The sequence below is a fragment of the Melanostigma gelatinosum genome (assembly GCF_949748355.1).
Source record: "Melanostigma gelatinosum genome assembly, chromosome: 5".
In the NCBI taxonomy this organism is placed as follows: domain Eukaryota; kingdom Metazoa; phylum Chordata; class Actinopteri; order Perciformes; family Zoarcidae; genus Melanostigma; species Melanostigma gelatinosum.
This window is the reverse complement of record NC_136638.1, coordinates 27,955,761-27,970,760: the sequence shown is the minus strand read 5'-3', so window position 1 is coordinate 27,970,760 and position 15,000 is coordinate 27,955,761. Positions and strand designations below refer to the sequence as shown.

The 15,000-nt window shown below is 42.2% G+C and overlaps 1 protein-coding gene across 1 annotated transcript in view; it reads left to right on the top strand.

The window, feature by feature from the left end:
• The window catches only part of LOC306777937 (transcription factor COE3-like), a 124,239-nt gene that overhangs the window by 77,465 nt on the left and 31,774 nt on the right, over positions 1-15,000 (top strand). Inside the window, exons 7-8 of the mRNA XM_079269243.1 lie at positions 11,200-11,281; positions 11,378-11,495. Of these exons, the coding sequence (XP_079125369.1) occupies positions 11,200-11,281; positions 11,378-11,495 (200 nt within the window). The remainder of the gene's footprint in view (positions 1-11,199; positions 11,282-11,377; positions 11,496-15,000) is intronic.

Below are 15,000 nucleotides of genomic sequence, written 5' to 3'. Positions count from 1 at the left end.
AAATAGAATAAAGATATTTTACAAAACAACCAAATCAATAAGAACTAATAAAGATCTTTGTACCTTCTCAGGAAACTGGACTTTTTTAAATGAAGGCAGTTTCTAGCTTGTTGACTTTTTTCATGGTCAATATAAAAATGTTCGACAACAAGCAGAAATCTGAACATAATTACGATTATAATATAAATATTCAAGTTTGAGTTGTCTGCCGGTTTTAAAATATGAATTCAAGTGTACAAAATAAAACGTATTGGTCGATGAAGTATGTCGATGTTATGCATTTCTTTATTCTTAAAATTAAAACTATGTTTGAATAGAAAAAGAAGAATCTGCCTTTTTTATGTCCAGTAGAATTAGAATAAATATTGAATGACACAAAAGGTAAATACAATTTAAATGCAATTAAACATGTTTTTCTCTTGCGGCCATTGACTTCCATACATGGCTCCTTTAAGGGAAGGAGATGAAAGTAGAACCTGATGGATGTTTTATAAAATGCTCATTAGGGATGAAAAGTGTAAATGATTTGTATTAATGCAGAAACAGCGTAAGAAACAGCAGCCGAGGATTGATGCAGCGCTTCCTCTCCGTGTTTGTAATTATTGAAGTTTCCTGTTCAGGTGACACTCAGCGGCGTTTTACTTTCCTTCAGCTCGCGAGTGGAAGCGGCAGCAGCAGGAGAGGTTAAAGTGGCACGAAGAGATATTGAAATGAAACGGTTCGGAGGCCCCGGGCCGAGATTCAAATCACCTTTTCTCCTTTCATTTCGCTTCAATAACGCCGCACGTTCAACCGTCAGCAGTCAGACACTTAATTAAAAAGCTCAGCGAGCCGACTGACGCCTGCTCCGAAGAGTAATGCGCGGCGGGAGGAACATTCGTCAGTATTGGTTGAAGTATTATAAGTATGTAATAGTAGAGGCAGAAATACTACTACAGTTAGCAGTAGTAATAGTAGTAGTCACAGAAGTAGGATGTGTAGATGTGTAGTGGCAGTAGTATTGATATTAATGTCAGTAGATACAGTAGTACAAGTGTTAATGTCAGTAGATACAGTAGTATTGATATTAATGTCAGTAGATACAGTAGTATTGATATTAATGTCAGTAGATACAGTAGTACAAGTGTTAATGTCAGTAGATACAGTAGTATTGATATTAATGTCAGTAGATACAGTAGTATTGATATTAATGTCAGTAGATACAGTAGTATTGATATTAATGTCAGTAGATACAGTAGTACAAGTGTTAATGTCAGTAGATACAGTAGTATTGATATTAATGTCAGTAGATACAGTAGTATTGATATTAATGTCAGTAGATACAGTAGTACAAGTGTTAATGTCAGTAGATACAGTAGTATTGATATTAATGTCAGTAGATACAGTAGTATTGATATTAATGTCAGTAGATACAGTAGTACAAGTACTAATGTCAGTAGATACAGTAGTATTGATATTAATGTCAGTAGATACAGTAGTACAAGTGTTAATGTCAGTAGATACAGTAGTATTGATATTAATGTCAGTAGATACAGTAGTACAAGTGTTAATGTCAGTAGATACAGTAGTACAAGTGTTAATGTCAGTAGATACAGTAGTACAAGTATTAATGGCAGTGGATACAGTAGTATTGATATTAATGTCAGTAGATACAGTAGTATTGATATTAATGTCAGTAGATACAGTAGTATTGATATTAATGTCAGTAGATACAGTAGTATTGATATTAATGTCAGTAGATACAGTAGTATTGATATTAATGTCAGTAGATACAGTAGTATTGATATTAATGTAAGTAGATACAGTAGTATTGATATTAATGTCACTAGATACAGTTGTATTGATATTAATGTCAGTAGATACAGTAGTACAAGTACTAATGTCAGTAGATACAGTAGTATTGATATTAATGTCAGTAGATACAGTAGTATTGATATTAATGTCAGTAGATACAGTAGTATTGATATTAATGTCAGTAGATACAGTAGTATTGATATTAATGTCAGTAGATACAGTTGTATTGATATTAATGTCAGTAGTAGCAGTTGCAGTAATGCAGGTAGAAACACGGGACTGGCCCTTTAAGTGCAGCATGTTTTCTATGATGCAAGCGCGAATGCTAAAGAAAACATGTTTCACATGTAAAACATTGATGAACATCGTTAGCGTCCATCTCGCTTTGAATGTGGAGCAGTAATTGAATCATGTTGTACAGATTAAGAACGTACTCTGCTCAGGCAGGCGTGAGCAGAGAGAGTGAGCTGGAACATGAGAGTGGAGAGCAAGGTGTTTCTCATGAATGAGGTAGAAGCGCTGAGAGGAACCATTACTGTCACTTATTCAGGGTCAGAGGTCGGAGAAGTAGTGGCCACTGTGGTGGCTACAGTGGGCTGTGACAGGAGCAGTACTAGTTTAAGTAGTAATGAAGTGTATGTAGTACTCACAGTAGTGGTAGTAGCAGAAGTATTTGTGGTACTACACCACAGTCCATGCCTTGAACTCTACTTGATTTAGTTCTGTAGTAGAAATATTTGAGTTTCTGTGAAGTAAAAATAATGCAAACCTTAATATTAGAGATATAAATCAATATATTCTGTTTTCCATTCATTTCTGGACAGAAGTGCAGCTGAGAATGTCTCAGCTACGTGGTTCTTATGTCTCCGGAGCACCGCCGCGCTCCTCTATCGGCCATTCGAAGACATTGACTGTGTGTGGACACACTTGTTTGTTAGCTCGGGGTCCTGACAGCAAACTGCAGGAAGTACTCTGGGACTTCCAGGTCAGAGAGGAGTTAACGGGTCACGAACTCTTGGAAACTTGAGTGTGTTTGTCCCCAAAGAGCCGCCTCGCTTCTCTTTGTGTGTTCGGATCTTATTTTAATAAGTTGATCTTTGATATTTGGAGGTCTGACCTTAATTTCGGAGGCTTTAACACCGGCGCTGCTTCTGTAGCCGCCGACGTGCCTTTGAGCCGCAAACCGCTCGATCCGTGATGAAATTCATATCAAACCTCACGTCTCCCTGATGTCAAGTGTTCAGGAAAGAAATGGTTCAGTTCCTTCTTCTGGCTTCAGGCTGTTTGGAGTTTTAGGAGGATTTAATCAGACTAGGAGTTGAAGGATTCTTCTCCGTCCAGAGACGATGAATAAATCCTTCAGTTCAACTCCAGCAACTGGAGAGATCCGGTGATATCAGGTGTTTCTGCAGGATTTAGACACAAACCTGGAGTTGTACTGTCGATCCCACGAAAAAACCACAGAAATAAAATCATTATTGGACACGAAGTCCAACTGTGTGTTTAGTAGAAGAGATTTGTGGACAACAAAAAGTGTTGGTTCAGAGCGAGAAAATAAAAGCTGGAATGACATGATGGTTTTAAGGGCCTGACTATTTCCTGGCAATGTGTAGTACGTGACCTCTGACCCCAAACAGGTTCACATCGGCCCTCAGGCCCAAGTGATCGGTTTGAGTCCCAGAGAGCTGTGAAGACTTCAGCTGTTGTTTGTTATGAATCTTTTCTTTAACCACAATCTGCTTTTAGAGGAAAAGCTAAAGTGTAGAAACACGCTGAAACGTTCTCTTTGCTGGAGTTCAGCTCCTGCTGCAGTCCGGGAACATAAACTCTTACACGTCTTTATTAATATTGACATATTTTGCCCCTGGAACTCCCTGCAAGGCTGCCTGGAGTTTTCTGAACTCTAGTGTGGAAGCCACCAATTATGTTTGCATTTTTAATCGGATAAATTGCAGGTAGTATGTGTAAATGTGGCTCTAGAGTAATTTTAGTAATTTAGTGCTGGGCCATGTCTCGTGCCCCGGAGTGAGCAGACTGTTTCCAGGCTGTTTCATGACTGCTTTACCTGGTTGTTCCAGGTTATATCCAGTCTGTTTCCAGGTTCTTTCTAGACTGCTTTACAATGATGTCTTCGACTACTTCACCAGGTTGTTACTACACAGCTTTATCGGGTTGTTTCCAGTCTGTTTCCAGACTGTTTCCAGGTGGTTTCCAGGTGGTTTCCAGGCCCATATATCTCACTGTTTTGGTCGCCTGCTTTAGTTTATCTGGTGGCAGCTGCTCGCTCGCCGCTCCCTCTGGTTGACAATATGCTGTCAAGCTGTCCACATATACTGCACAACATACACTACAACTCCCATGATCCCCGGGGGCTGCAGCTAGTCTGGGGGGTGGGGGTCAGCCTGGGGACCCCTGCTGTGTGGTGACAGTATACTGGGGGCCCTGGTGTAGTATGTGTTCCACTTATTTAGTCCATCTTGAGATTTACAAAGTCAGCTGGTGCTTTAAAATATGTGTGTGTCTCTCTCTCACCGGCTGCAGCGTTGCGTCACACGGATGACTTTTAGATCGCGGAGAAAAATACTGCTGATCGTCATGACAACCCTACCAAAATACAGCTGAGGAGTAACCCGAGTTTAGTGTGTGTGTGTGTGTGTGTGTGTGCGTGCGTGTGTTGTAAAGGAAAACTGCTTTACTCTGTTTGTGGCTCTGAACGCTCCCCTGTCTGGTTCCCCTCATTAGATACTTCATTAATATTATTATTCACATGCCGCAGCAGCAAAACATGAAACCAGAGATCACGGTTCAGTAAAACACATGAAAACATACACACAACAAGTCACAAACATGATGCAACTATGAGAGTTATGAGAGCAGAAATACCAAATAATCCGTCATCAATCAAAAGGAGAACAACTTCATCTACTTCCTGTCACGGAGGTCAACACCAGCCTCAGATTGACAGGTGAAGTGCGTCTCTTAAACACTTACCAACAAAGAAGAAGACTTCATAATAAAATGATGTCAAACGATTACCGGCTCAAACGCTCCTCCCTGCAGACAAACTCCTTCTTTGAGTCTTCGTCGTCAGCGATCGATCGCGCGATGGAGTCATCACGTTCTCCACTTCTTCTTCTTTTAAGCGATGGATTTTGTGTCACATTATTTTTAATGCAGAAGAATTTCCCTCCGGTCACCGAAGAGGAGGAGGAGGGTGTAAGCATCTCCTTTTTTATTGCAATCGATTCAGATTGATTAGTTTCAGATATTTAATGCGATGCTCCTCCTGCTCCTCCTCCTCTTTCCTTGTTTGCCCTCGTCACTTGTCGCATTATTTGCAAACGACACAAATAAAATAAGAGGAGGCGGGGCACCGGCGATCTGCAAAAAACCTCCCCGAATGCATAATGGTGGCACTCAATATTTCAGACGGAACAAATGAATTGCGCGAGGCTCTTTTAGCAGAATAAACGGCTTTTGCCTGTCAAGACAAAGTCTGGGGAATAAGGGACAGAGGACCTAATGTGTTGTGACAATAGACAGTAGAGAGGCTGTGTTTATAAATGTGTGTGTGTGTGTGTGTGTGTATGTGTGTGTGTGTGTGTGTGTGTGTGTGTGTGTGCGTGAGAAAGGGAGACGGAGAGAGACAGAGGCAGATCTGTTCCAGGGACTGTTTTAGTGCCTCATCAAATATTTAGTTTGATTGTACATGGTCCTGTAATTGCCATCTTGGCTTGTGAATTATTGATGGCCTGTAGCAGAGCCAAGGAGGGCCCTCATCTTTACACACACACACACACACACACACACACACACACACACACACACACACACACACACACACACACAGCTCGCTCATGTGCTGTAATAAGGCCAGACACACACACACTCTGTGGTGCTGAGGCCAGTGAATCATCATGTAATGGTAATGGGCATGAAGCTGCTCTTGTTTCATATCCTAATTAGCAGCAGAGGAGCATCATCTGAATTCCTCAGTAATTATTTGAAGAGGGCGTTTCAACAACACGGCAGAGTCAATATTAGACTTTACTCGACCTTCTAATGAGGCGACGCCTTCCCCTCCTTCTTCTTCTGATGTTTTTTTTCCTGTAGCACAAACTGCCTGCGAGCTTTTCTCTCTCTCTCTCTCTCTCTCTCTCTCTCTCTCTCTCTCTCTCTCTCTCTCTCTCTCTTTGCTTTTGTTTCTTTTTGTTCGTTAGCTGGGAACAAATGAGATGCGACGGCGAGGCGGTTAGCGGGTTCACCAGAACGGATCGCTGTTCGCTCGGCGGTTGGTCCTCGGCTCGTCCACGCTTGCTTTTGTGCTTCGTCTCAGTTTGTCAAGTCCGTGAGATGAGTCGATGGCGGTGGTGTGGTGATGGTGTGCTGGCGGTGGTGTGGTGGTGGTGGCGTGCTGGTCCCGGGCTCGCCGGGCGGTCAGGTGGTAAACTGCCGGCGGCGCGGTGGCTTCTCACTGCGAGCATCAAACTGTGAGGGCGAGCGGCAGCTTTTAAAAATACTCCTGCTGAAATATTGATTTTCTTTTTTCTGCTTCTTTTTTTCTTTCTAACGTAATAAGTGAGAGACTCCGGGGAGTGTGTGTGTGTGTGTGTGTGTGTGTGTGTGTGTGTGTGTGTGTGTGTGTGTGTGTGTGTGTGTGTGTGTGTGTGTGTGTGTTGGCCTTCAAAGTGTGTGTATGTGTTCATCAGGGCCTTGTAATCTGAGCCCGTTGTAATTGCTTCCCATAGTGCACTGGGGTGTGGTCGGAGGGGTGACATCATTTGGAGTGGCCGGTTTAAAAATGCTGAAGTCAGACCCCCCCCCCCCCCCCCCGCCCCCAACACTCAACCTTCCCCCCCCCCCCCCCTCCCACACACACACCCCCCGATGTGAAGTGAAATGAGCTTTAAATCTGCTCCACTGGAACAATCCCAGCAGCCTCTGTTATGTTCCGCCGTTCTGAATGAAAAGGCGACGAGCTGATCGTAAACGTCGTCTCCTCTCGTCACAAACCCGCCAGGTGAAGCTCAGGTGTTTGAGAGTTTGCGTCGTCCTCTTAGGTTTAAACGCAGTCAAACTGATGTGATTCACAGAGAGCGTTTACATCTCCACCATCTGGACACTCAGAGCTGTGATCAAGTGCTTACAGAGTTCATTTGAGGGGGTTTTCGTACATGACAGCACATGAAGAACCACACTATAAGAGGATTACACTGTATTTGTTTCATATTTCCAGGCTGGTCTCATCCAGCATTCATAGCCTTGATGTCTAAACCTAACTAAGTAGTTTAGTTGTCTCAACCTAACAAAGTAGTGTAGTTGTTTCAACCTAACTAAGTAGTTTAGTTGTCTCAACCTAACTAAGTAGTTTAGTTGTTTCAACCTAACTCAGTAGTTTAGTTGTTTCAACCTAACTAAGTAGTTTAGTTGTCTCAACCTAACTAAGTAGTTTAGTTGTTTCAACCTAACTAAGTAGCTTAGTTGTCTCAACCTAACTAAGTAGTTTAGTTGTTTCAACCTAACTCAGTAGTTTAGCTGTTTCAACCTAACCAAGTAGTTTAGTTGTCTAAACCTAACTAAGTAGTTTAGTTGTTTCAACCTAACTCAGTAGTTTAGTTGTTTCAACCTAACTAAGTAGTTTAGTTGTCTAAACCTAACTAAGTAGTTTAGTTGTTTCAACCTAACTAAGTAGCTTAGTTGTCTCAACCTAACTAAGTAGTTTAGTTGTTTCAACCTAACTCAGTAGTTTAGCTGTTTCAACCTAACCAAGTAGTTTAGTTGTCTAAACCTAACTAAGTAGTTTAGTTGTTTCAACCTAACTAAGTAGCTTAGTTGTCTAAACCTAACTAAGTAGTTCAGTTGTAAGTAGTTTAGTTGTTTCAACCTAAGTACTTTTGTTGTCTAAATTTAACTCAGTAGTTTCCTGTGAAGACAGGCCTTTATTTTGAAAAGACTGTATACATGTTACGACCATAAATTGACACGTGTTGCTGGACTTTTGTATGCAAACGCACGAAAAATGAGCAGTAGCTTTTCACAAGATATCAAATAAGAACGAGAATATCTTCTTGTAAGTAACAAACAAGGCTAACAAACCCTCCAGTGTCGGTAGCTGCTGAACTCTAATCCACCTGGGCATGCAATCAATCTGCCTCCTTTTTCACTGACAAAATTCAGAAAATTAGACAAGCAGTCAGTGCCTCCACACCAACCACAGGATATGTGTTGTCCCGATCTCTGAATAACATCCATTCAAATATCATGACACAATTTCATTCAATCGACCGTAGAAGCCTAGAAGACATCATACAACATCTGAAGTCATCCTCCTGCTGCTTGGATATTCTACCAGCACACTTTTTCAAAAATATTTCAAACTGCAGGTACAAAAACAAAACACTTCTACTGACCATAAACCTGCTCATCAAATGTATTCAGGGAAACAAACAAACAATATAAATGTTTTCTGCCTTCATTGATACAAATTAGAAAGAAACTGCAGCGTCCAACATGGACGATAAATGATGTTTTGTACAAAACATGTCCAAAAGTAGATGGAGGGCGTGTTTGACGTGGTGGAGTTCCTCCACCCAAACTGTGTCGTAAGAACACAGTTTATATTTCAGAGTGAACTGAGGCTGAGGCTTCAGAGCTGCTCTCTCCGGCTGTAATGAGGTGACAGCTTACACCGGCAGACTCTCCCTCATTGCCTCCACCTGCTTCTTAAAGAGCCAGAGAAGAAGAAGAGGAGGAGGAGGAGGAGCTACTGACGCGCTCCTCTTCATCATGTCCTGATGCGTTTGTGACGGAGACTCTGGTTCACTGTGTCCTCGTAAACAGTCAATGAGAGTGATGTTTCAGACTTTTACTGAAAACACACACATGCAGAGATACACACATGACTACGTGTTAGAGAGTGTGTGTGTGTATTATAGTGTGTTGATGTCAGTGTGTCTACACCAGTGTCTGTATTCATATCAATCTGTGTGAGTCTGTATTGTTATTGTGTGTGTGTGTATTTGGGTGAGTGTGTGTTTTTTGTTGGTAATGGTCTGAAAATGTGTCTCAGTGTGTAACACCGTTTGTGTATATGTTTCTCTGTGTGTGTATTGCTTTGTTTGTTCAAATGTGTGTGTGTGTGTCTGTGTGTATTTATGTAAATATTTATGTATCTGTGTCTGTGTGTGTGTTTGTTAAAAATGTGTGTATGAATGTGTGTCTTTGTGTGTATATTTGTATATATATATATGTGTTTCTGTGTGTACGTGTGTATATAAGTGTGTATATTCATGCATTTCTGTATACATATGTATGTTTTGTGTGTTTCTGTGTATATTTGTGTCTCTGAGCAGCTCCTTGCACGTGAATCATTGTTTGTGTATATGTGTGTATCAGTGTGTGTGTGTGTACAGTCAGAGCAGCTTGTTGTGTGTATTTCTGTGTGTGTGTGTGTGTGTGTGTGTGTGTGTGTGTGTGTGTGTGTGTGTGTGAGCCTCTGGTCTTGTCTCCAGCTGCGTTTTAATTCAATCCGTATTGATCCATATCAGCTCTCTGAAGGACTCGGTATCATCTGAATGGAGCTCCATATTATTCTGTTCACTGCCATAAAGGGCATTAGAGCCTCCAGAGCAGCAGATCAGCTTTCAGTCGATACACACACGCACACACACACACACACACACACACACACACACACACACACACACACACACACACACACACACACACACACACACACCTCTCTGTGTCTCTTTGAAGGGTCGTTTCACCCACATTATGACGAGCGCTGGAATCCGTCCAGCCGGTTTTCATATTTCACACTGAAGAAAACTCTTCGTCTGTTGATCAATAAGTCTAAATTGAAACCTGAAGACATTTCTTTCGTCTTTAGTCGTAGTTTACTGAAAGATGGCAGATTAATCTCTTTATTGCTTATTCAGAACTTGTGACAAATACATTTAAGTATGTTAAGTATTTAGTTTTCTAAAGAGATTAAGACGTTTTAAAGCGGCCCCTTAATTGGTACCTTAAATGAACCTCTATATTTAAATAAATAAAAAATAAATAAATGTATTGAATAAGAAAGGAGGCAAACCCTAAAAGCACTTCAATAATTCAATGCATAACAAATAAATAGAAAACCTGAGAATGTACGATTTCAAAATACAGGAAACTCCGAATTCCTAATTTTATATTAAATATATACATTAAAATGGGGTTTTAGTGATAGATTGTAATACATAAAGAGGGTTTTAATGGGTTGGTCTTCGTGGTTTAAGAGTTTTTAAGGTGTTTTAGTGAGTACATTTTTCACAAAAAACACCTAAACACACCTGATGATCTTAAAACCCCTTAAAGGTCCAAATGAATGGGTAACCTAAAGTTTTTTTTTATATTAATATATATTTTTTACCATTTGAAAACCTCTAAAGCAAAAAGACCACAAAAATCAACTTTAATATTTAACAATCCATAAATGAATTACAGTTTCCGGTGAATTTAAGGGATTCTGTGTCTGAAGAGTGAAAGTGAAAGCTGGCTGAGCTCCCACTGTGAGTTTTTAAAGATATTGTTTCTGTCTTATTAAGGTGGAAATCGATGCCGACCTCATGCCACCATTAATATCTCCCCCCCCCCCCCTCACTCCCAGCATGCCTTGCTGCAGCAGGCGATGGGCTGTGGGTATTCTGCCGAGGTTATCTCCTGGTTAATGTGACATGTCTGTCTGCGACCTTGCCGCTTGTTAACTGCCCGGATTATTATTGTGATAATGTGGCAATTAAAAAGGAAGCGCTGCATCTGAACAGGAACGAGAGGGGGGGGGGGGGGGGGGCTCATGGTCCGAGAAGAAGATGGATGTGCACAGATTACAAGGCAGTGGGAGATGCATTAAGGGGGCCATCCATTCCGACCCCCCCGGTGTCCTCCTCCAAAAGCTGCGGCTTATTGCCGCCCGTCCTCATTGATATCCATTCCCAATCAATACTCCTCTGCTGCCGCGGAAACTGGGCGTAAATCAAAGAGGGCGATCGGGGGGTTGTGTGAAAATGGCGGTTCCTAATGAGACGCCATAAGTCTGCAGGAAGTGTTGGACTGTCTTCACCAGGACGCCGCCGCTGAATGATCATTTTTATCTGCAGCTGAGAGACGAGACGTGAAGCTGTCACACAGAAAGCCAGAGAGAGAGAGAGGAGCGCTTCATTTATTCACCAGCCACAAAGATAGACGTGCATTCTATTACAACACCTGAGTCACACGTGCATTTATTATCTTATGAGCCGTGATTTAAACGAAACAACTCATGTTCAGTTAAACTGAGCGTCCTGTAAAACCAGACTGAGCCTGATCCTGGATCAGTGTCTCTGTGCCTCCACACTAATCTGTCTTTTTTGTTTTTATCTGCAGATTCTTCCTCAAGTTCTTCCTCAAGTGCAATCAGAACTGTTTGAAAAATGCAGGAAACCCGCGAGACATGAGGAGGTTCCAGGTAAGAGACACACCTTTACTTCTCCATGAGGGGTTCCTCTGAGGCTGATCCAGATCTCAGTGACCCTGATGTGTGTGTGTGTGTGTGTGTGTGCAGGTGGTGATCTCCACTACAGTCAACGTGGACGGCCACGTGCTTTCGGTGTCAGACAACATGTTTGTCCACAACAACTCCAAACATGGCCGCCGCGCCCGACGCCTGGACCCCTCTGAAGGTTAGACGTGGCTTGGAGACACGTGGGGGGGGGGGGGGGGGGGGGGGGGGGGGGGGGGGGGGGGGGTGAGGGGGGGGGGGTGGTTCGGGACTCTTTTGGAGCCCAAATGAAACTCACATGATTTATTAATGCATTCACGCAGAAATATTAAGACATCAGCAGGAGCTGGAGCTTCTCTTTATCCTGTCAGACTTTCAAAATAAAAGCAGCATTTCCATAAAAACAATCTACAAAATAAAAACTTGCCAAATCACAGGTGACATATACATATATATCTATATATATATATATATATATATAGATATATATATATCTATATATATATATATATAGATATATATATATATATATATATATATATCTATATATATATATATATATATATATATATATATATATATATATAGATATATATAGTCAGAGGATTTGTGTCTGTCACTTCACATGCTACGCTAATTCTAAATGATTTTACCTCAATTAAGCTTAACTTAAGCGTTCAAATGTCCATAAAGTTGAGACTTAAAAAGATTAAAACGAGAACGGTCCGAGTCTGAGCAGCAACGGTCGAGATATCCTGACTTTTAGTCCGAAAACTCCCATAATGCAGCTGGTTTGTGTCTTTCATTGGAGTCTAGCAACAGAAGACATTTAACACTTTAGATGTAAAATCAGTGTAATGACCCTCTAATAATCAGCGGAAAACTTTTTCTATATGAAGCCAAACAAGACGCTCGTCATATTTGAGGTGCGTTTGATTCTGAATCTTTAATAAGTCAAAAGAAGAAGAAGAAGTGGGAAATATCGAATGTCACAAAAGTCCAAAAACTAACCACAGTAAAAGAAAACTCAAACAAACGCTCCGTTCTTCCAGCGTTCCGCAGCGAGACCCAAATGAAAAATGCATCACTCGCGTATAAACTTCACACGATGAAACTGGACCCCGAGAGCCGGAGCTTCGGCGGTAACATTTTCTTCTGAAGTTGTAAAAAGTTGAACAGCACTTTGTCCCCTCTCTCATAAAAACCCTCCGCAGCGATGACATAAGGCTCTCGTTTGGAGTGCCAGATGGGCGGGGCTTAGCCTGCACCAGTAATGCCACCAGAACACATGTTGGACACTGAAAAGTAGACTGAATTCATATATTCCCTCTGAACCGCCGAGCACTCGTTGTTTTGTTCTTCGTGAAAAAAGCCCCACCCATCTGGCACCTACAGGAGAGTAAAACTAACTTTATTTTGCTCAAAAGCAATCAAGCATGAGCAGATCAATATATCGTCCAACTTTCCAAACCACCTTCCTCTGTACTTTCCCCTCAGCTCGCTTTAAAGTTTAAGGCTCATACACAAAAGTCTCTTGTTTGTTTCGTCGTACTTGGAACACCAGACGGGTGGAGTTTATGATGTAGAGACTTTAGATAGTCTCAGGTGAGATGTCAGTGGAAAGTGGAACTAAACTAACTCTTAAAAACATCCTGTGTGTGTCTAAAACGGTCAGCTCTAATTGAGTCATCCTGTTTGGTAAACTCCACCCGTCTGGCACTTACAGAGACTTAAAACAGACCAACCTGACATCAACAAGCCAGTGTCTCTACTTCTGCCGTTTCTCTTCACTCAGGTAGAAGTTTGATATCGTTTATTATTAAGTTTGAGCTGATGAAAACGGTTCGCTCGTTTTAGCTAGCTGGGATGCCAGAGGGGTGGGGCTTACCAATTCAGGAAATTTGAAACAATCAGTTCAAACTGAAAGTCACAGAAAAGTCGAGTATATTGACTTTCATTTTTATATACTACTTAATATTAAACTTCACAGCAGTTGTGATTCCTGTAAGGTAAACCCCGCCCCTCTGGGACATACAGTGGAATAAAACCAACATTTTGCCACCAGTCAGACATCAATGTGTCTTCCCTCTCTCACATCCCAAATGACTACTTCTGCAGTTTCCCTTCGACTTGTTTTAAAGTTTGAAGCTTTCTCAGGAGAGATGTTGTTACTGCTTTGCTTGTTTTGACCTACTTTGAACACCAGCCGGGTGGGGCTTACCATGTCAGGGCATCCACCAACATCTTAGAGACCAGATAGTAGACTAAACCGACTTTTATACACTTCTGTCTGAATTTCCAGCCACTTGTCCTGTAGTCCTAGCCAAACACTTCCCACCCCTCTGGGACGTCCAACTGAGCAAAACAAGCCCTTAAAATGATTTGGTACCAAACATGAAGCATCTCTTGTGTTCTCCATCTTTCACCGCCCAGAAGCACCTCACTCTGCTGTCTCCTTACACGAATAAAATGTTTGGGGCTTTTCATGGAGAGATGGTGTAACTGGTTCGCTTGTTTTAACCGGCTGGGAGCACCGGGCGGGTGGGGCTCACAATATCAGGGCATCGGAAAGTATCAGATGAAACCTTCAGTCACTGAAAAGTTAACTCAACAAACTCTTGTTAACTTCTGTCTTCTTGACACTCATCAGTTTTAGTCCTGTGAGGTAAACTCCACCCTTCTGGGACGTACAACAGAGTGAAACAAACCCGAGAACTATTTGGTCAGACTTCAGAACCCGTCGCGTCGTCTCTCTGTCGCCTCCCAAACGAATACCGCTGCAGTTTCCCTCGACTCGTTTTAAAGGTTTGAGGCTTTTTCGAGGAGCAGATGATGTAATTGTCTCGTTTGTTTAACCTACTTGCAGCACCAGGCGGGTGGTGTTTATCAAAGGGGGGGTTGATCAAAGAGTAAGCTGACCTCCTGTGATTGCCCAAACTTCTTTCTCCTTTCAAACCCCACCTGTCTGGCACGTCCAAAGGGATAAAACAAACGCCATTTGACACCGATGTGTCATTCAGCGTTCTCGTTTGTCACCTGTGAGAACACCTTGAGACACAAAGCACTTAAACATTCATGAAGAGAAGCGTTTCTCTCTCTGAGGGTGTCGTACTGTACGGTGTCCTGTAGGCCCCCCCCCCCCAAAAAAAGGGGCCCCGTTGTTACCAGACGGCCCCCGTATCTCAGAGCTCGGGCCCTTTCATCTCATCCAAGCCTGGGATGTTTCCAGAGCCGATAAAAAGCCCCAACATCTTGCTCCCGCCTTTTGTCACACCAACCCTCAAACCCCCCCGTGTCCTCGAGAAAACTTTCCACCGCCTGCTCCTCGCCTTTGTGCTACCCCCCCCCCCCCCCCCCCTCGGACCCATCGGACTGTTTGTTTACTGCTGTGACAAAAAGGGGAAATTAATAAGGAGATGACAATCGACTCCTCGGGGCGGGAAAAGCCTCGACCCTCATGCTGCTGCTTCTGGCTTTTCTTTCATCTGAAAAACTCTGAGTGACTTTGAAAAGTTGCAACGAGGACCCTTTACTTAAGATATCTACTTCTCTCTTGATTTATTGCCTCAGTAAACATTGTAAACATGAGTTTATGTCTCAATCTCTAGTTTCAAGTCTTCTTCAATACAGCATGATGTTCATTTAGTACATTATGGTCCATTTAGAGTCACACAGACCATAAAGCA